The sequence below is a fragment of the Anser brachyrhynchus genome, assembly GCF_964034855.1.
Source record: "Anser brachyrhynchus genome assembly, chromosome: 15".
NCBI classification, from domain to species: domain Eukaryota; kingdom Metazoa; phylum Chordata; class Aves; order Anseriformes; family Anatidae; genus Anser; species Anser brachyrhynchus.
Window position 1 is genome coordinate 5,987,823 of NC_137733.1, and position 20,602 is coordinate 6,008,424.

The 20,602-nt window shown below is 42.3% G+C and overlaps 1 protein-coding gene across 10 annotated transcripts in view; it reads right to left on the reverse strand.

Annotated features, from left to right (window-relative positions):
- Window positions 1-20,553, reverse strand: part of DNAAF8 (dynein axonemal assembly factor 8) — a 105,388-nt gene extending 84,835 nt beyond the window's left edge. For 8 of the 10 annotated variants that reach the window (XR_013939619.1, XM_080556369.1, XM_080556368.1 and 5 more), the window contains exons 1-9: window positions 18,758-20,372; window positions 15,874-16,008; window positions 14,238-14,735; window positions 11,716-11,812; window positions 11,156-11,294; window positions 10,172-10,318; window positions 9,285-9,350; window positions 6,811-7,176; window positions 5,042-5,201 (exon numbers count right to left, since the gene is read on the reverse strand). Coding sequence is in view for 9 of the 10 variants with exons in the window: in XM_080556369.1 (XP_080412495.1) it covers window positions 5,042-5,201; window positions 6,811-7,176; window positions 9,285-9,350; window positions 10,172-10,318; window positions 11,156-11,294; window positions 11,716-11,812; window positions 14,238-14,735; window positions 15,874-16,008; window positions 18,758-18,904 (1,755 nt within the window). In the remaining variant the exon portion in view is untranslated. Of the gene's footprint in view, window positions 1-5,041; window positions 5,202-6,810; window positions 7,177-9,284; window positions 9,351-10,171; window positions 10,319-11,155; window positions 11,295-11,715; window positions 11,813-14,237; window positions 14,736-15,873; window positions 16,009-18,757; window positions 20,373-20,504 lie in introns of those variants that run through there. The other 2 variants (XM_080556366.1, XM_080556367.1) reach the window with 2 other exon arrangements.
- Window positions 20,554-20,602: the final 49 nt, after the last annotated feature.

Consider the following 20,602-nt stretch of genomic DNA (forward strand, 5'->3'; position numbering starts at 1 on the left):
GCTGCTGTGGTCCAGCATAAATGAAAACAACACTTGGTCACAAGGAGATTTAACATTGCAAGATTAGTTTCAGTAACAGAGATATAGCAAAGTTCAGTTACTGTGTGACAAGATCATTGCAACTGAAATAAGATATAAGTTTTCCTTGATTTCTCCAAATATGTATATGGCACCACTTTGTTGGAGAAAAACTGGCATTTCCGTGCAGAACCAGCATAAAAACTATTCCTTTCATAACTGGTGGATCGGGTTCTGGTATGATCTTTCTACTGAGATGTGAATTTCACCTTCATTTCTCTTTGGTCAGCATGGCCCTGCTCTGAAGCAAGTGTATGAAATTACGTAGCTTTATCTGTTTAATTTCATAACCTGCAGAAATCTTATTCTTTTTCATTTATGCCTCTTCCACAGTGATAGAAACAGAACTTTTAAATATTGCTTAGGACATCACCTAAGCACATTCACATAAGCAGGTATACAACTGAGTTGGTGAGATGCCAAAGTAGTATAGTCCAGCTGGTAAACGGTTAGGTTGGGACCCTGGAACCCGCAGTCAATTTCCTTCAGCTACTCTTTGTGCTCAGGTACAATGCAAGAAAAAGGCAATTACCAGTGTTGTCACGCTATTGCATTAAAAAGATCAAGACTCTTCTACAATAGTAATGAAAATCACAGACACCTATTTTAGTACGACAGGTGAAAAATCAAAGCAATTCACTGAAAACTGTGCAGATCAAGGCATCTTCTACATAAAAAACTACACAGGACCAGTAATTGAACTAAAAATATTTCTAGAGATTTTGGAAATCAACCTCTACTTTCAGTCATACTGTGCTAGCCCAGGGTAACTGTCACAGTATCTAAACATACAATACTTCAGCACCACTCCTGACGGTTGCTAAGACCCAGGAATTTTTTCAGAGATTTTCCTGTGAAAGTCACATCAGATCCAAAGGAGAGTAAGGCAGTAAAAGGTCAAGGATGGTTTTGACCATAGTACTTTAAGTTTAGCTTTATGGGAATGCAAGCAGAAAATCTTCTGGTCTAAGAGTTTTACCTGACATCAGTGAGCTGAATCAAGGATATATTAATATAAAAAACCACAACCCTGCCAGTTTTAACAGAAAGGTTATAGAGTCTTATGTCTGCAGGTTGGAAAGCAATTGTCTGCATAATATATTTGTTAAGCTAGAATGACTCGGTTGCATGCCCGACTGTTTTTGTTTAGTAAGCCAGCTGTAAAGCTAAGCTGCAATAAGACGATGATCATAGTAATATAATTACTAGCACAAGGTTAGCCAAAGTGAATGTGTAGCCAAGAAAAATTAGATGTCTCAGTATGAGTCAATGCATTCATTTTCCAAACAGTTTGACTGTACAAGGTAGATAAAACAGTGTTTAAAAGGTACTGGTAACAAGGTGGTTCCTAATAGCTTTCAAACTGCACTATCTTGTTCTGCCATATCATGATAAAGCAATAAAGGTAAACAAAGAATCAAGCTGAAGCCCCATTGGAAAACAACCTTTGTGTCCTAATAATAAAAGTTTCATAAAGCTAACTGACATTTGCTGTCTGTTAAATTAAATCCATAGCAGGATGTAAAGTATCTGGATGTAAAGTATCAGGGCCATGAACACCACCCCCTGCAGTGGTTTAGCTGCCTGGGTTCGAGGCCAATTCTGACACAGCACAGCTGTGTAACTTCACATGCTGCTGACGTGAAAAAAAGCTGTGTGAAGCCTCTTGCCCCTTTGCTTGGCAGCTGCATTTAAGCTGAGACACTTGCCCTTGGTCCTTGACCAAGCCACACTGCAGCTATACCTGCACCTGGCCACATGCTTCATCACTACAAACTTACTGCATAATCGCTGCCTGCTGGCTGACCCAGTTTACCGTCACTGGACCCTATCCTGACCCTGCCTTGACTTTCTCACCTTGACCTTGGACCTAACTCACCACCAGAGACTTGGCAACTGGTTACCCTCACTGGACCTGCTCTGCTTTTCTTGCCTGGGCACTGTGGGACTGCACTCCTTGCTGGTGAGGTCTCTGCCCCTGCCTGCCTTGCCGGCACCTTTAGCTCTTGTCTTGTCTTCCTTTACACAGTAGCTTGTGCTGCTCCTTGACACAAAAATCAGTTGCGAGCCCAGCAAAAGTAGCAACTATTATCTGGATCTAATGTCAATGTAATACAGAAATAAACATCAGTACTAAGTCACTCTATCATACCAGACAACATCAATTAAGTGACGGGTCAAACCCATTTCATTTTACATCTTTCATTTAACTGTTTTACATGCTGTACAGCATTCCTTCTCCATCTCCCTTGTCAATAATGCTCTGCTCAAATACTGAAACAAAATCTGCACGTTACTTTAAGCTATTAATTCAACCTGACCTTACAACATGGATTACATCACCACTCAGCTGGCTTTCAGCAGAGCTGCAGATGCTTAAATCAGTTCTGAACTAGATCCAAAGGTTAAAATGTGACTAAGGGGCCTGTTTTGGGGAGAAATCTACTTATCTGGCCAGTCTTAAGTTTCACTGAAAGTTTGGGTAGTAGAGGTGAACAGAGGGGTGAAGGCGGGAGAAATCAGGCTCTTCCATGCATTTTTGAAAATAAGAGTTGGTTCAGATTGCAAAAAGTACCCCACGTGTCTAGGAATCCAAATGACAGGCAGAATTCGTAGAATGAGCCCACTGATTTCCATGGGAACTTGGTACTTGCTTGTCTGGAAAATACCATTGGATATCAGCCCTTTTTTTAGATGCTGAAATACCTCTGAAAGTTAGTTCTCAGCATCTTAAGTTACCTGTGCAGTTTTGCAAGTGTTCTTCCCAAACCTGATTCTCATTTATATTAGTGCATCCCACAGAGCGAAGCTGAGTACAGAATTTGACTGAACTAGGTTAAGAAAGAGACACTAATATTAAATCTGAATTTCACTGCTTTCAAATTTTAGACAAGAACTCTAATGTAACTATAATGCAGCTTTTAAAATTTTTACAATTCTTTCCAAGCACATCAGCTACAGTAACTACAGAGTTTCTAAACTTCCCCTCTGATTATTATTCAATTCAATTATTTATATACATTAAAAATGGTCAGAGGAATTCTGGAAACCATGACAAGTGTTCCAGATCTCGACACCTATCATTGCCAAAACAAAGGACTTTGAAAACAAGTTTCAAAGTATTCTACTCTGTCAAACATTGTGGTTTGTTCTTTGAATATACATGTTTATATATAGATATTAGATAGTTTCACTGAGCGACACAGCTGCCAAATTACACTCCTTTAGTTTTAAACATCAAAACATTCAAGTTTTTCTGCCTTCCTATGTGCAGAAGAAAAAAGAAAGGAGAGAAAACCCGTTCTAATTCAAAGACAAAAGCTGGTGCTGTCAGAATGAATTTCAAGTAATCTTATAAATGGCTTGTATTTGATGGATGATGCTGATCCATTTTTCATTCTTAATTTTAATAATGAGTATTTCTGAAGAACTAAGAGCAAAGCTGCAGTACGAAGAAGTGGTAATAAAAGATTATGGGTTACACTGATTTTGTTACTATCAACAGTGCCTTGTAAGTTTGGGCAGGTTTCCCCCAAGCAGCCTGTCAGTTAGTTTAGGTACCAGTTACCCCAGCTGCCAGCTAGTTTCTACAGGCCCCAGAACTTGAGCAAATTCTGAGCTGGTTAGCTTATGCCAATGACCACACCACATTGGCTAGCTGGCAGTAACGTGACTACGGGTGTATTTACACGGTGATTCGGTGACAGCAGGACCTACAGTGCAGATATATCTTGAGCTGTGCTTGAGAGAAACCACATTACCAGGCCTTCATCTTCATTACACTGGCTTCCGTGCAGCAAATATGGGAAATGACCAGGATACAACACAATCCAGCAATCACTTAGTGCACTGCACGGAATGAGTTAGCAAAGCTCAAGTATATTTCTGATGAGAAAGTGTCTGCATTTTAATAAGGCCTAACTGGAATCTGGTAGCACCTCCTGGCAGACTGAGAAAGAAGCAAGTCTGAAGACTAGATTCACAACCTTTACACCAGGGACTGAAGGAGCTAAGGGAACAGCTCTGTGCAGTCTATTCCAAAGCAGGCTGATAGAGGGGAAATTCACTCGTCAGTTTGTTAGTCCTCTACTTCTTGACAGTGATTAATCCAATGTGGGAAAAATGAGCTTTTAATCTGCAGAAATATGGCATTCAATTCATTACAAAACAAGCACACCCAAATGGTCCATTCCCGAGGCTAGGGCTGTAAGGTCTACCACCTTTTGTATAGACAAGAGAGCTTTGTTATTGCTACTGGCCCAGAAAAATCATCACAAAGTAATCACAGACAAGTTCTAGAGTTTCTTATCTCCTCTTACCTTATCAGCTGGTGTTGCACCCACTGAAATCAGTGCAAGGATGAAGGATGAATTAGGACTACATACACAAATCATCTCAGAAGGGAAAACTACCCTGTCCTCTGAGCCTTACTTTAGGTTTGGGGAAAAATCTGGATTAATTTCATGCTCCCATAATCAGAGCTTCAGCCAAAAGCAAGATCTATTATTAAAATCACAATCCTCAACAACTGCTTATTCACACACACCCACAAAACTGAAACAATTTCTAGGGGCAAACAACCAGACAGGACTCAGAGTAGGCTTTGCTTTAGAAGTACAACAGTGAAAATGTTTCACTTTTCCTAAAGTTATTAAAAAAAGGTCTGGCTCCAGGGAAGTAAGTGACACTGAGCCCTCCAACTTCAAGTTAGGATTCCTGTCATGACCCCATACATCAAGTCTGGTGGGCAGCTGTACAGGGAACACTCCCCTTACAGGGAAGTAGAGAAAAACATAGGTAACGTGGGAGAAGAGCTGTAGGACTGCTCATCTATCCAGGTTATACTGCTCCACAGCAAACAGATTTAAAATGATGCAATGAAAATGACTTTTCTTCTACAACCACTTCCACGTTTGGCCAGGAAGCCATTCCAAAATGGACAGTCCTGTGCTGAACTACTAACCATGTGGAACAAAACCGGTGTTTTCTCTGCCATGGGCTGCTTTCCAGTAACTGACTGATGAGGCTGCAATCTCTCCAGCTGCTCCTGGAATCTGTGTCTCCTGTGTTTCTCTTTCATCTGTTCTTCCTTTTGAGATAGTTCTATCTTACTTTCTTCTGTCCTGAAAAATATACACATTCTTTTTTGCTTTAACTTTTTACTCTGTAGAAAAGACATCCTTGTTCATCTGTTTGCATTTCTTATTCTTATGTTTATACCATACACTTGAGGGTGGATCATGACGTGAAAGGCTAAAATAGATTTAGAAAGCGCTTATGGTGTTTGTGGGGGACACAGGAACTTGTCATTGGGTGAAATCATCTCTCTCTGAAATAACAAAGAAGAGGAGCAGATCTCAAACTTCTGATAAGCGGTGACAATCTGTTTGGAGACCAAAACATGCCATTTAGCAGAAGCTTGTTTGAGATTTCATTCCCTTTCTCCACACCAAAATACTCAGCCTTCCAGCCATTTCCTTTCCTATCTGCTATAGGAGTGGCAAGTTTCCCCTGAAGCAAGACCTTCCATCTTTCTATATTTTGAGCAAGATTTCATGTTTGCTGTGGAAATGGCAGATGAAGTTCAATTTCTTCACAATCCTTCAAGCCCCAGGTGACTCAACAATTAGAATAGCAAGAAAGAAAACTGAAATATGTTAAAATCAATGTGAGCTATTACTCAGCAACAACAAAAACCCAGATTCTTTCCAAGCTACAGTCTACCATCTATGCAGCAGACTAACAGGTAGACAAAATGGAGTTTTTATAGAACTGATGGAAGCGATGGAAGCAGTGAGCTTTAGTATCAGGAGCTTCTTGGAGGAATAACCCACAACCAACCATCTGCCATTTAAAACTAGTACATGCCAACTGAAGTGTTTAAGTGATGGGGTAGACAACTGAAAAAGTAAGTCTGTGGAGCAGGCAGATTCTCGTTTTTTTCGAAGGGCTCATATGTCAAAGTCAAAATGTTAAATTTCACCCTGAAAATAGCAGGCAGAATATAGCTTTTGGTAAGTCAGTATAATGGAGATCTCCCAAATAGCTGAGCAGGTGCACAAGGTGCCCACCTGATTTCACTTTTAAAGTTAGATCCTATGCAGAATACACTTCATTAAGCCTAAGGAGGCAGAAGCCCAAGTAACTGGAGAAAACTCTCCGATTTCCTCAATTGTTACCATTGTTATTTCTCTCTTCTATCTTTCCAGGGAACTCCTGTGGTAAGAACAGCTCCTCATGGTTATACTTTGCCCCACTGAGCTCTTGCTCTTTTCTTGATGACAGAGTGAGAATTGCTTTGTTCAGGGGAAATAAAAAAAAGATACAGGAAAGGATTAGATTATAACTCTCCCAATATTGGTACAGGAAAACAGACCCTTCCTGACTTATTTTCTATGATACTATGCATAGTAAATCTCAGCTTTGTTCTTCATACAGGCGATCAATACTGTTACCCTCCTACCTATAATCCAGACTAAAGAAAATGTCTAAATTTACTATGTCAGAAGTGCCACAGTAAGCCATGTCTAATCCTAGGCCAATTCTCTGATCTACTAAGTCTGGCAGCCTCTAAAATGTTAAGCAACAGCTGCCAAGTTTGGCCATCTTTCTAGGTAAGAGAACCAGACATCCTTTTGCTCCAACTTACATACCAGATAAGCCATGTTCTTTAATCTTACAGAATTAGATAAACCCTAATCAAAACCACTGGTGACTTTTCTTGTGCGATACCTCGGCAATTCTGTTGTGGGTAGAGGAGACTCCAGAACGTTTCCTGAATGTTGAACGTTCTCAGCTTCCACTTGGCTTTTTCTTTCTATGTCAGCTCCATTGCTCCCCTGGCTTGACAAGGGGGCATTTCTATTCTCTGGTTGCAGTCTCAATTTCCTAGAAATCACCTCGTTCGTTTCTTGTCTCAATTTACTATATTGTTTTTGACTGAGTTTAAAGGCACCCATCTCTTCCAGACTTTCTGGATCTTGTTTTGTGCCTCTGAGTCCTTCAGCTGGGGTAGCTGCGTCATGAAGAAGCTCTGAGGCTTCTTTACGGGCTGTACGGAGTTGTTGCAGTAGCAAGCTTTTCCCTGAGCAATTCCTCCTGCAGAAGAATAAAAAAAATGATTTAATCAAGATAGAACATTACATGAATAAATTTATGCTCTGAACAACTTCTCATGAGTAACAGCTCAAAACAAAGACTGGACATCTACACAGATTAATAGCTGTCGATAAAAGCAGCACCAGCATACAGGTAACACAAACACCACAGTGACAGAATGTGAATCCGATCTTACTGGAAATTTCTTACCTCTTCTGGATTTCGGGCAGAAGAGACAACTAACTACTAGAAGAGCCCTGAATAAGTGTGATGTTGGCATGGAAATCAGGTCTGCAGATTTTTGTCCTCTTTGGATATGGGTACTGGGACTCAAATACATAGAGGAAGAGTTCTGGTAACTCTTAGGACTTTTGAGTGTTTAGCTTCGTTTCACCTATGCCTCCACCAAGTTATTGTGACTGCTGTCTTGTCAGTAGTACAATATTTTGATTGTATTCTGCTGTGAAATGTCCTCTCGTGACATCGTAAGCAGATATGGTTATTTTGTCTTGCAATTCCATTCAGTGATGAGACTCCCAGGTTATCTGCTACAGGAAAACTGTCATCTGTAGCAAATATACCTTGTTTTAGTAGTAGCTGAACAGTACATGGACTAAGTGACAGATTGCTCCAGTTAGATATTGATGTTGCAGTTAGGTGGTGTTTGAATACATAGCATCATAGCGCTCTACTAATCCAAACTAAACGTGCTTCTTGGAACAAAGAAAATCCAGATGGAGCGTATTCTTCCTCCGTAAGGATCTCACTTCTGCCATCACATCAACCAATCCAGAACCACCAGATCAACATTTACATTGACAGCTGTGATACTGGCTCTGAACTATCTGACCACTCTGGCAATAAACCAACAGTGTATTTTCCATGCTAACTAAGTGCCTGGAGATCTTAAGACTATAAGATTATCCATCCAAGGCCTTAACATGTAGGTATATTGTGCTACGGCATACATAGCCCTATTAAAAACTCCATCCAGGTAAAAGTGAAAATGGCACTGAACCCATGCAAATGAGGTCAGGATCTTGCACTACTGAGACCATGAGGCTTTCTTATTTAGAAACAGAACTGAATAATGTTTGCCATGTTTCTTTTGTGTATTTACTTTAACACCATTAAAACAAATCAAAACCCACTCAGCTAAGCTCTGTTCTCCATCACACCAGATTTACACTGATGCAACTTCTGCATTTGCCTCAGTGACAGCGAGAGTTCCCCAAGCATCATCTCATCCCCATTTTCTGATGGTTTTGGATTAGATGTCATAAGTTACGCTGAGTATTCAGCTCTGTTCCTTGCCAAGTCATTTATTCTTTTAGACTATTAAAAAAAGAATAAGAGTAATTGGCTGGCACAACAATACGAAGTGTTCTGCCTGTCCTCTGTACTGCTGTAATGTGAACTTACATGCATCAGGTTTCTAAATATAATACAGAAGATAAATACAGTAAGATGTTTAAAACTTGACATACCTGTTTCACATTAAATGGATGTCTAAAAACCTATGGGTATGAATCAAACCCTAAGTTTAGTAACAGGAAAAGGCTAGCATCTGTGCCTATTGAAGAATCTCCGGTTTAGGATTCCATGACTATATATATACACACACACACCCCTAAACAATTAAGGAGAAATGTGAGCATCTGTGCCCACATAATGTATTCAATATTCCCTTTAAGTCAACATGCATTCTAGCCTATTTTATTACTGCTAAAAATAAAGGCTTGTCTGAGTCAATTTGCTGTAACATTTTCAAAGTTTGCTTCCAAGTCATTTAAAAGCAGTTCTCATGTCACTTAAACGTGTCTGGAGAAAAAGTCATGTCTACTCTGTCTTTTATGCCACTGCCACACAGCTGTAAAGTAGCATGGTGCTATACCATCTCACACCAATCAGTTTCTAACTTCAATATCTTTACCATGCAACAGAGATCTGGGTCCAGACTGAAACGCTTTTGTTATTAGGTTGGGCGCTTTTGCTGTGAAAACCAGGAATGGAGATATTTCAGTACGTGAGCTCTCGCTCTAATCACTCTTAGGGGAATTATTTTAATTTCGTAACACTTGAATTAGGGTCAAGGTAAAGAATCTTACATTCTCCTTTCTGTTTGGTCCTTAATTGTCACAGTCTCTTCTTCTTCAGTGGAGCTGTCGCCTGCACTATGAAATTAATTAGATAGTGTTACTTAACTTCGTTCAAACTGTGTGTTAGATTTCAGTCAATTCTAAGATGCAAATTTAGAGCTATTAGGAAAATCAGGAGACACTTCTAGGGCAGATCTCTAGGTCTTATGGATAGCTCTTCACACTACTACTCCAGCAAGGCAAAAAGAAGCAAACAACACTCAAGCAATTCTAGATCACAATGTGTTGGTTGCACTCTGCTGTTTATTAACAAGGTTTCTTGTGCTGTTTTCTTCAGTCTCTTGCTGCAGTAAGTATGCATCTTGAGAAGGAAGCAAGACACCGTTAGTTCTGAAGAAAGGACACATCTGCCAGAATCTGTTGCAGACTGAGAAGAACCGGGCCTCCTATAGACTATATAGAGCCCTCTTATCACACGGCAGGCTGAGAAATCATCATCTACAGTTGCTTGCCAGGAATGTAGTCAAGGAAGTCCATTTCATACACAGTGCTGTCAAATACTAGCCCAATTCCAACAGACAGCTGCAAGCATTGCTTTGCAATCACTGCCCACTCCTTCATAGATAGGAAGCTTTCTAAATGTTATTCCAGGGATGATTTGCATGTCCCTTCTGTGCTGCCTGCATCCCTGCACCTTTACATGTTCTGAGACAAGTTAGCCTCTCCTCAAAATACTTTCATGCTCAGCTATGGGCTATGCCTTCCTATTAAGGTCACAGAGGCATGCAAGAAGAGAAAACTTTAAAAGCTTATTTCACAAGTATGAGATGCAGAGAGAAGGTTCCTTCCAACTTCCCACTTTGTTATTGACTTCTAACAGTAAAGCCAGAATTTACCTTTGGTTCTCATCATGGAGTGTTACTGACTTCTGTGGTTTAGCATCTCTTAAATCAATGTACACAGTTTGAGGCTCTGGCGGGCACGGTAATCTCATCGTGTCCGTCCTCGGAGAACTTGGTGAAGATGATAGGAAAGCAACATCCCTAAGTACAGAAAACATTGTTTTAACACTTCCTCTCCCTTATCCAGAGGAGAAATCCTGCAGGGCACAGGTTATGATTGAAACTGGACTGTGAAAGAAGCTTTGTGCTTGGCCACCGCACCAATTCAAACTCTACTTTTGCCTCCTATCCACCACCTTCCAGAGATCAACTGAAAGATTCAGCTCCCCACCAGGAACACAGGTCACAGGCAGCATAATGAGGGATATTTAGTTCTTAAAAACTGATGTAGTCAAATTGACAACTGATGTTGTCAATTGACAGGCAGTTACTGTACCAAGTAACTTACAAGATCCCAGTGTCAATCAGCAAGAACAGGCCCCTTTTTCCTCTCTGCCTCCTTCAACAAGTCCATTTTATCCTTCAGAGCATACAAAATAAAAGTAATCTTCGTGGCTCTTCCTGCTGTCAGCAAGGAGACTTTTAGCGACATTAGTATTTAAATTAGTATTTTAGCTAAATCAGGACCAGTAAGAGACACTGCAAGCCTTAAAATTAACCTACATGACAAAAAACCATGGCCATGATCATTTGCTCAGCCTTGCTTCCCTTCCTTTCCCATTCATCTCAAGTCTGGCAAGATCTAAACAGAACTGGTAGAGAAGGCTCAGGTGGCAGGATACTGCCTGTTAATTATTAAATGTACACGAATGACTGAGTCTTTGTCTTTTAACGCCACTACAACATATTCCAACAACAACACAAGCTTTCTGCAGAGGTTACAGAGAAAAGCACCTAGAGAACACCATGAGTTTCCAAGCATCTCTACCACCAATTGCAACTACCTGCTGTACATAAAAATTGGAGTAAAGGACCTACTTCTTATTCTCTTGCTCTTCTTGAAAGGAGATCTTGGTTGATGGCCTCCTGCGGCATGGAGACGTTGTCCTGGACTGCCTGCCACACAGCTCTCCTAGTTTTTCCATGAGCTGATGTTCAGATCTACACCTGAAGGTCTCTATGAGACGACAACAACAAAAATCACCATTTGTGGTATATTGGGTGATCCAGTGGCAGAAGACCCTTTCCCCATTGTAACAGCACACCTTTCTCTACAGCCTGTCAGAACAGGAGGGATAAAAAAAATACTATTGATGTCTGCCTCTGACTAAATTCACTCCAAACCTTTATCTGTCTTGCCTCTGATTCACTCTTAGGCTATGAGAGGCTACAAAGCATTTTTTGCAAGCTACAAAAGCAAGACAGAATCTTAAGGAAAGCTAATTAGTTAAAAAATAATGTTTTAAAGAGGCATTCAAAAGGCTACCACGATCTCAACATTCAAGAAGATGCTGCAGGAATGACTTGAACATATGAAGCTGAGTTTTCTTTATTTTTACATGTTTTCAGCGAAATTGGTACTAATTTAGCAGTATTACCATGATCTGCTGAGGAGACGGCAAATTCTGCATGAGTGCTATCTTTCTGCTGCTTCTGCTCCTCAAGAATCTTGTCTAGATCCCATTTCTCAGTATTCTGAAAGAAGCGAACCAAACTGTGATGGAAAATTCACCACCAAAAGATTGCTACTAAATAAGAGTTCCTTTGACTTGCACACTTTGTGGTAACTTCCTCTCATTCTTCTGCCATACATAAACACAGATGTAACACAGAATTTCACCTTACTTATCCCCAGCGCTGCCCCACTGTCACCTGCTAGTAGATGAACCAGTCACTCTGGATACAGCTGCTTAAGCACGAGCCTCAACAATTGGCATGACCAACAAAGAGACAGTCCTCTGTCCACCCCTCCAAGTACTATTTTCCTCTCCCTTTCAACCATCTTAGAAAGATGAGGTCCCTGACACTCCCCCTAACTTGCTTTGTTACACAGATCCACAAAGAAGTGCCGTAAAGAACAGGATGTATTTATCTCTTTGGATACTGCTTCTATTCAGCTGCCTCATCCACATCCATTGAGGCTTCTTCTCTGAGAATCATGAATGCCTTTGATACAGACTATAGAAAACAACTGTAGATAGTGAAACAGGCTAAAGGATGGTCTGACACAAGGCCAGTGAGCATCAGCTGGGATCTCACAGCTGTTTATCCCAAACTGAAGACGGGATCATCGATTTTGTTAGCGCAAATCACACGTACACTGGCTGAAGATATGCTCACTGTGCACACCGCTCATGTAGGTTTGAGAACCAGTCTGTGATGACAAAGGCTCCCAGGCATTTCAGACACTGTCTGCTTTCCCCTCTGAATATTTAATGTAAAGTTTCATTTAAAATAAGATATGCCAATCTGGTCTGAAGCACCAGAACTTAAAAGTATTTATATTTTTTTAATTGTCATAATAGACAGCCAATTTCTTTTTATGTCACAACTACAATTAACTGGTGTTTTGTGTGTCTTTTTATGGACTTTAGAAGAGCAGAACCAGTCTTGAAAACAGCTTCACCCTGTGAAAACCTCGGTCATTTGCCCCTCCCTATCAAGAGTCGATTCTCACTCTTTCCAGAGCAATAAATCTTCACGCATAGCTGAACCATGATCAGATCTATTCTAATATTACAGGCCACAGCTGATGCAATGTTGAAGGCTGATGATAGCCACAGGCTTAAGTCTCTTGCATCGCCATAAGCTAATCTTGGTTCAACAACAACATTGAGATGTATTGGTCTGGAAGAGTGACTGACAGCCGAGCTCACTACCAAGAGAACCACATCATGGTTCAGTACAGGTGTTGTTTTTATCAGACAGCCTGGAGGGAGAGACCGCACGTGCTTTTGTGCTGTGATGCAACTGATACTCAATTTTTTCAACAATACTGCTTGAATATCAACTACTATAATAAAAAGACCAAATTATCATCTAACTTGCAGTAGTAAGTCTTTATCCTCCTGAGCTTTAATAGGAATGAGACTATCGTAAGGTATTGTAAGGGTACAGAACAGTAAGAAATGAAGATCTACAGGATTAAAATTTCAAACACAGGAAGGGACTTAAATATTCATTAAGGAAGAAAAAAATATTTCTCAAATGAGCTAATGGAATTTCTTCTGATTCCAAACGTATTAGTTTTAACAATTTTAATTGACAAATTGAGGTACCTTGCTGAGCTGGGAAGTAGCAATCAGATTTCAAATCTAAACATATACACCACGCATGCAAAGGATACAGCTTTGCCCTCACTGTTGTGAAGTGCGAATACACTGAGCCTGGCCTCAGAACACACTCAAAAGCATCAGGCTTCAGTTCACTGATGTCAGTGATATCAAACAGGTTCTGAAGGCAAAACCATGCCTCTCCAAGTAACAGAGCAACTGACTTGCGCTAAGTGAGGTGGGAATTAAATCTAGAACCACTTGAAAAAATAAAAAACCCTCCAATAACTACATGATTAAATGATTCAGCACAATGCAGAAAGAAAGGTAAGCACTGTCACCTTTTACCTGTACTAGCAGAGCTCCAACATCAAAAGGTTATGGTTTTGTTTTTTATTTTTAAGAGTGAAGATCTCAGGAACCCTGACTGCTCTCTTCTCACCTCCAGCATTACCACACTGCTGCAGAAGAGACGAGATACTGGAAGGCCAGAAAGCTCACTGTTTTAATGTAAAGCCTGCAAACAGAAGAGATCCCTTGCCTTCCCAGGGACAGCTGCAGTGGCTGGTGCTCCTGAATGAGAGCTCAAACCATGCCGCTGATCAGTGACTTTTGCTACCATTACAGACTGTCAAGGGCAGCTCCACAAGACAAAGAGAAGCTTCTTAGCAGTTTGTATAGCATACAACCCAACAAAACTCAAATTCAGGACAACAGCAAAGAAAAATGCTGTGGCATGTGCAGAATTCAGCATTTTGGTTCTCTATTTTAGTAGGATTATGCAACCAATGCCCTAGCCCTTCTACCCCATGAACAGCACTCTGAAACCACTTGTTTGGGCCGCTCACCTGCGAGGACAGATGGGTTTGTTCTTGAAGGTGGCCATCTGTAGAAGTTTCTTCCTTAACACTTCTTTCTAGACTGTCGCTCATGCCATGGGAAGGAGGCTTGACATTTAGCTCTGGGTGGCCTGGTGGTGGCTCTAGATATATTTTTGAGAGTATCTTTGTCTTTATCAGCTTTCTTCTCTCTTTTTTACTGCCCAGCTCTTTCACTAACAATGCTGTATTAAGCCAAGAGTTCACTCTTTCCTTGGCCTGTTGCCTGCCCAGCTCTTTCTCTTCAAGTCCATCTGTGGAATCTGCAAGAGGTTCTTCAAAAAAAACAGCTCCCTTTTGGCCTGGAATTTCTTCAGCATGGCTGGCAAGACTGGAAGTCTCATCTTTAATCACCAGTACATGTTCTCTTGCACTAACTTGGGCACCATCTGTTTTTTTCTGAAAGCCAAAACTTTTCAGATCTCCATTCCAGATCTCCCATGGATATCTTCCTGTTTCCTTTACTTGCTACAGGTAGAGAAAATACACACATGCACAAAGTCACATCTCCCTGAGCTATAGAAGCTGACAATAAACCAAAACAAAGTGACTGGCAGATAGCAACTCCAACTCAGACACCATCTGGTAGCAGCACACACCACGTCCATCACAGAAAACAGTAAGACTGTTTACTTTGCAAAGGCTATAGCTTCAGGATGTGCTAAGCACCCTTGAAATTAGTTTACCTTACATCTGCTCATTATATGCCACTTCTTACACTGAGATAAATGAATGGGGATAAAGCAGCGCAATAAGTTAGTCCTTCCGGGACAAAATAAGGTCAGCTGGCTCCTCTTCCAGCTTCTTATGACACCTAGTCTTCATCAGTGCAGATGCAATGTGATCATTTTATCTCAGAACACTGGTACAAGGGCTGAACTCCCTACTCACCCTCCTTAGTACACTGCCATTAGGAATTCTGCTTTTTCTAGGTACGTAAAATGGTGGCTGAAACCATTTCAAACTGTCTAAAACTTAGAAGCCATTGCACAGCACTACTGTTAACACACAGCCGTGCTGTGGCTTCAGCTGAGCTGCAGGTAACATTCCAGTACTGAGCTTGTTATAGAGAAGTCCACAGACTCAGCGAGCAGCATCGTCTGCCTTAAGGACTCGGTGTTACCACCAACCCATAAATACTCGCATGGTCTTTCTGACTACAAACTGGGCACCTGTTATCACATGACAAACCGTGCCTTCCCGCTCCATACGCACCATAATGTACATTAACCATAACAAGATTCATTAGATTTAGAAGAGACTGAAAGATTTCTTGAGAGACAGGACCACAAGTAAAGAAAAGGCTGGTATTTTAACAAAGAAAAGATGGGATACACATCACCAGGATCTAAGGTGTGCCATAGTCTTAAAAAAAGGTAAAAGGAAAATAATAAAAACTAAATGATGGGACCAAAAATAAAGTCTGAAAGCACACAAGCAGAGAAATCTTAAGAGGGTCACTATATATAGAAAAAAAGACCTAATTTCCAATGGGAGAAGGTACTGGGGACTATGTTCTTCTATCATACTATTCAGCCAAATTGGTCAGGTAACAGCAGCTGTCTACACTAGAGACAAGCAGAAGAGAAGGTTACAGTCATACAACCTGCTCACAACAGCCAACAACCTGTGTGTCAGAGTCTTCCAGGGAGAACTCCAGCAATTCTTCTGACAGGTCAGGAATTAAGTTGGGATGCTCTCGATGGAAGATAAAAAGCTCCTCATCACTCTCACAATCAGACTGTCAACAGAGAAGTTAAATGAAAAATTAAACTTCACTTAAATGCTTGTTTTGTGGTCACAAATTCTATGTTATCACCACCTGACTGAAGTTCAAAAACCAACATTTTCTCCTCAATCACACCTCAATTAGATAGCCTGACACTCAGCAACCTAGACTGTCTTACAATAGACTAACATTTGAGCAAGCTACAGTAGTAAAAAAAAAAAAAAAAAAAACAGATAAAACATTGAATTGCCACAGAGCATGATAACTAATACTCCTCTTAGCAAAGTAATTAAAGTGGTGTGCAAGCCCTGAAGATCCTAAATGATTCTTTGTACTGCCTTATTTACCCCTTAGGAAGCAGCAAGAGCAGAGCTGCTCCCTAAAGGAGGATAAGCCAGAAATGTAAGTACCTCACCAGCTAGGAGGTCAGAACCACAGTACCTAAGAGGAATAAGCAAGACAGGCTAGAAGCAGCGGCCACGTGGAGCCAAGAACCCATGCTATAAGGTCATGCTGCAGTAAGAATGTATGCCTCAGGCCAAGTAAAGAAATCAATTCACAAGTCAAAGCTTGGATCAAGGCAGAACTGTAGCTGAAGACCAATGCTCTTCTAACAGAGCCCAGACTGAAAGCAAAGGCCCAGGGCTGAGTTCAAATAGAGCTGCTGGGCCAGTGGGTGTGGGTGGAAGCTCCAGGTGAGGCTGGTCAGGGCCATAAAGGCTTATTATTGCACTCAAGGCTCTGACATTCACTGTTCAGAATGCAAATCACTACCTATACTTGGTGGGACAGAGTTTAAATAGTTTTGAAAATCTCTTTTCTGAACGTAAGATGCATGTTTGACATGAATTCTTACCCACAGACAACAAAGAGAGAATAAGCAGCTTCCCTGCAGTTAGGACCCTGGCTTCCTGCTTGTCTCATTGTTTTGCAAGTGTCTATTTTCAGTAAGTCACATTTCAGAGAACTTTCTCCGGCATAATTAATTTTTCCTAACATAGACGAAAGTGCAACGTAACTTCTTTCCCCTTAATAAAATGCATATGAAGGTAATGAAAGTACTTCAGGGCATAAAACGCTATTTGTCAGTGCCACTTGCGATGCAGGAGCACAGCCTGCTGAGGTTACAGATCTCAGACACAAAAATGCATCTTCCCGCAAGTGGAAACCACTCGGGCAAAGGTGCAGGAGGGAAACCACAGGCTCAGCAGGCTACTGGTTTACATTAAGCAGGAGAGGGATTATACAAGCAGATCCTTTGAATGTAAATTAAGGGTAGCATGTAAATGCCAAATAGACTGCAGCAGTTCCTTCAGCAGGAAATTTGTTCCACATGTGATAGAAACAAAGAATCTGGAGACTTTTTATGAGTAAAAAAATGGTCAACGTGATTTAGAGTTATAGACTAGTATTTGGCACAAAAATACAAAGGTATCTCTCTGCCATAACTTTATTGCACACTTATAGAACAAGAATGCCTAGAAATCATTCCTGAGTGTTGATGTTTAATCTGTACTGCATAGACACATCTGAAAATGCAACAGTTGCTTTAAATAACTAACCCAGGATATAGGTAGGGAGGAACTGGGAAACAGTAAGGCCATGTAACTTGTCCAACATGTATGTTCCTGATAGAGCCAGGTGCAGAAAACAGGTCACGGAACCTATACCTACCCTTTACCCACTACATCACACTGCTTCTCATAACCGATTATTAACTGGCAATAAATAGCCCATGAAGGCACTTCTGACTCCTTCACGGCTCACAAGACTCCCTTTGTGTCATTAAGGGGCATGCTAAGTTGGAATAAACTCCCAAATAAATTTCCTGAAGAGTGCAAAACCATTTTTTCACAGTTACCTGCTTGACAATTAACAAAATATTTTGATTTGGGCAAAAGGCCACTACTAATCAAGTCTTGAGACACACTATCACCTCAGAAAAGTCAATGCCAGAACCAGCATCTTGAACTAGAGAGGCAGGCACTTCTATTTCCACCAGGCTGTCCTGTGAACTGAGATCTTAAGCTGCCCGTAGGCAGCCTGTCCCAGACATTAAGACCCAGCAAGTAATAAACATGTAACGGTGAAGAATACTGCACAATATCTATGAATCTCATGCTTTATGTTAAAACAGTAGTGGCATTATGCTTCTTTGCAGGTAGAACTGAAGAACAGAAATCAATGTGGCTTTGTGAGAATTACAGGCAAGGAAAAAAGTAGAATCCAGAAATCAAATATCAGACAAATGCTTCTTCCAGTGGACCACAAAGGCTTCAGGAGTACGACTTTCCTGTGATCCTCATACACAGAAAAACTTTCTGTATGGGCCTACTGTCTGGCCAGTACATTATCAGAATGAGGAGCACAATACTCTCAAGGATAAAACCTTAGCATTTCATCTCGGACCAGTTGTATGATTCTTTCCTCTTGTATTTTTGACTGAACAAACTAAGCAGAAATGTGCGGTCATTCTGCAAGGTGTCCACTACCCACCTCTTCCCAACCTAGCAATATGAGCATCTGGAGAAATCAGTCCCACTTTGAGGTTCCAAAGAACACAATGAGACAAGATAGCAATTACACCAACAATTAGAGGTAACGCTGTGGGTTAATGCACACCGTAACGATACTCAGAATGAACAAGTACACCACCAAGGATAACATACTAGCTATTCAAAAATGGCTGGCAAAGATGACCTTGATTTTGAGATTTTTTTCTAACAGACAGTGAGGAAGATAGGCAGGTTCCAGTGCTTACTGTGGAAGTGTCAGAGTCCAGAGATGGGAGCTGATCTTTCACTGCAGCAAGTATAGCTCCCCACTGAAAGGCTCTGTTACTCTGAGCAGGGACTGTAGGAGGCTCAGGTGGATGCTCTGTATCCTCACTTTGCCCTTCTGAGGCCATTAGAACAGCTTCCCTTCAATCAAATGAAAGATGAACTTAAGTACACCTCAGGAAAGAAAGCAAGGGAACATCAGAACAGAGCAAGAACAAAGCATGTGCATTCAGGGTCAGCATAATTCTCAGCACTCCCAGGGTTTTCACGGTCAGCAGTGAACACTAAGATCTGTGTTCTTGGAGTCGCTCCTTCCCACCTGAGCTCACCGGGCTCAGAGCTTTCTGCCCCACTCCCCGTACACATGCATAACTGGGGCCTCACCAAGGCCGTTTTAGCCCCTCATTTATAACGGATTTCCAGGATCGTTAGCTGGACTGGCTTGTCATTGTGTTCTTAGGAAAGCCTGTTCTCACTGCCTGCATTGAGAGGGAAGACAAGACTGACACCTCTGCTCTCAGCTGGTCTTTACTCCTTTTTCCTGTTTCTCCTCATGTTCCCCTCCTCACTGATCAAACAATAGATAAAATGATTTACGCTTGCTTTTTGTCACTGCATTTGTACAAAAATAGTTGAGAACAGGCACGCTCTTGGATTTTGACCTCTTACAGGATTTTTAAAGCAGTTTCCTTCCTTGCGTTTTCCTTGATGTACAAGAGGAATTGAGACAACACAGTAGGGACTACTGCTGTGCTAGCAAGTTGAATAATTAATCCTCATGGAAAATCTTTGCTTTTTAAGTTTTTATGCCAAAATTGCACGGCTTCCTGGGGAATCAAAAGCAGGAATAAATCAGTACTGTTTGGCGAGAAAGGTTAAGAGGTCTGTGACTGTATGTTGCTCAGCAGAGAACTGTCCAGAGGATTAGACTGATATTTGCATTGGCATGGACTGACAACTCCTCTGAACATTACCTGAAACCCATCTTGTGCCCTGGCAAGTTTACAGCTCAAGGAAGGCCATTGCAACTATTTTATGTGCCACTCACATACAGCGGCTCCAGTGTTTGTAAGCCTACGCTTGGATCTGATTTATGTACTGTGAGAGAAGTCACCAAGGCTGGAGTACCACGTTCGGACAGCGAGCAGGAGCTCGCTAAGAGGACGGGGCTAAAATCAAGCTGCCCGCTGCGGCTCCCTGCGGACAGACGGCGGCTTTCCCAAAATTAAGGGCTCTGGACCCAGCTTCTCAGTTGTCGCATACAGCGTCCTCCCAGGGCACCAGCCCTGCTGTATGGTAGAACAGCCGTGGCCAGACCTAACACAACTTGTGCCTCCTGCAGAGCCGCGGCCGCCTGAGGAAGCACCCCCCGAGCTCCCCGCGCCACCACAGCCGACATTTTCTGTCACGCCCGCCTCGGCCGCCCGCCGTTCGGGGCGCGACCGCAGCCGGCGGCTGGAAACGCGAGGCGGGGCGGCGCTCGTGGGCACGGGGCCCGATGGAGAACCGGCCCGAGCCGATCCCTGCCCGCGGCGCCTCCACACGGTGCCGGGGGGACCGGTGGCAAGCGGGGCGGCCCCGGGCCCACAGCGGCCAAGATGGCGCCGGGGCGGCGACGCCCGCGCAACCCCGCCCCCGCCCGCCCGTCGCCATGGCAACGCGGCCCACGGCGCCCGCGCGGCCCCTCCCCTCCCGACAGCGGCCCCGCCGCCCTCCCCCGCCACCGGCCTCGGCCCGGGGGTCCCGGCAGGGGGCGAGGCGCGGAGGGCGCCGCTCGTGGGGCAGGGGGAGGCGGGCGCGCGGCCCCGGGGTCCCCGTCACCGCCG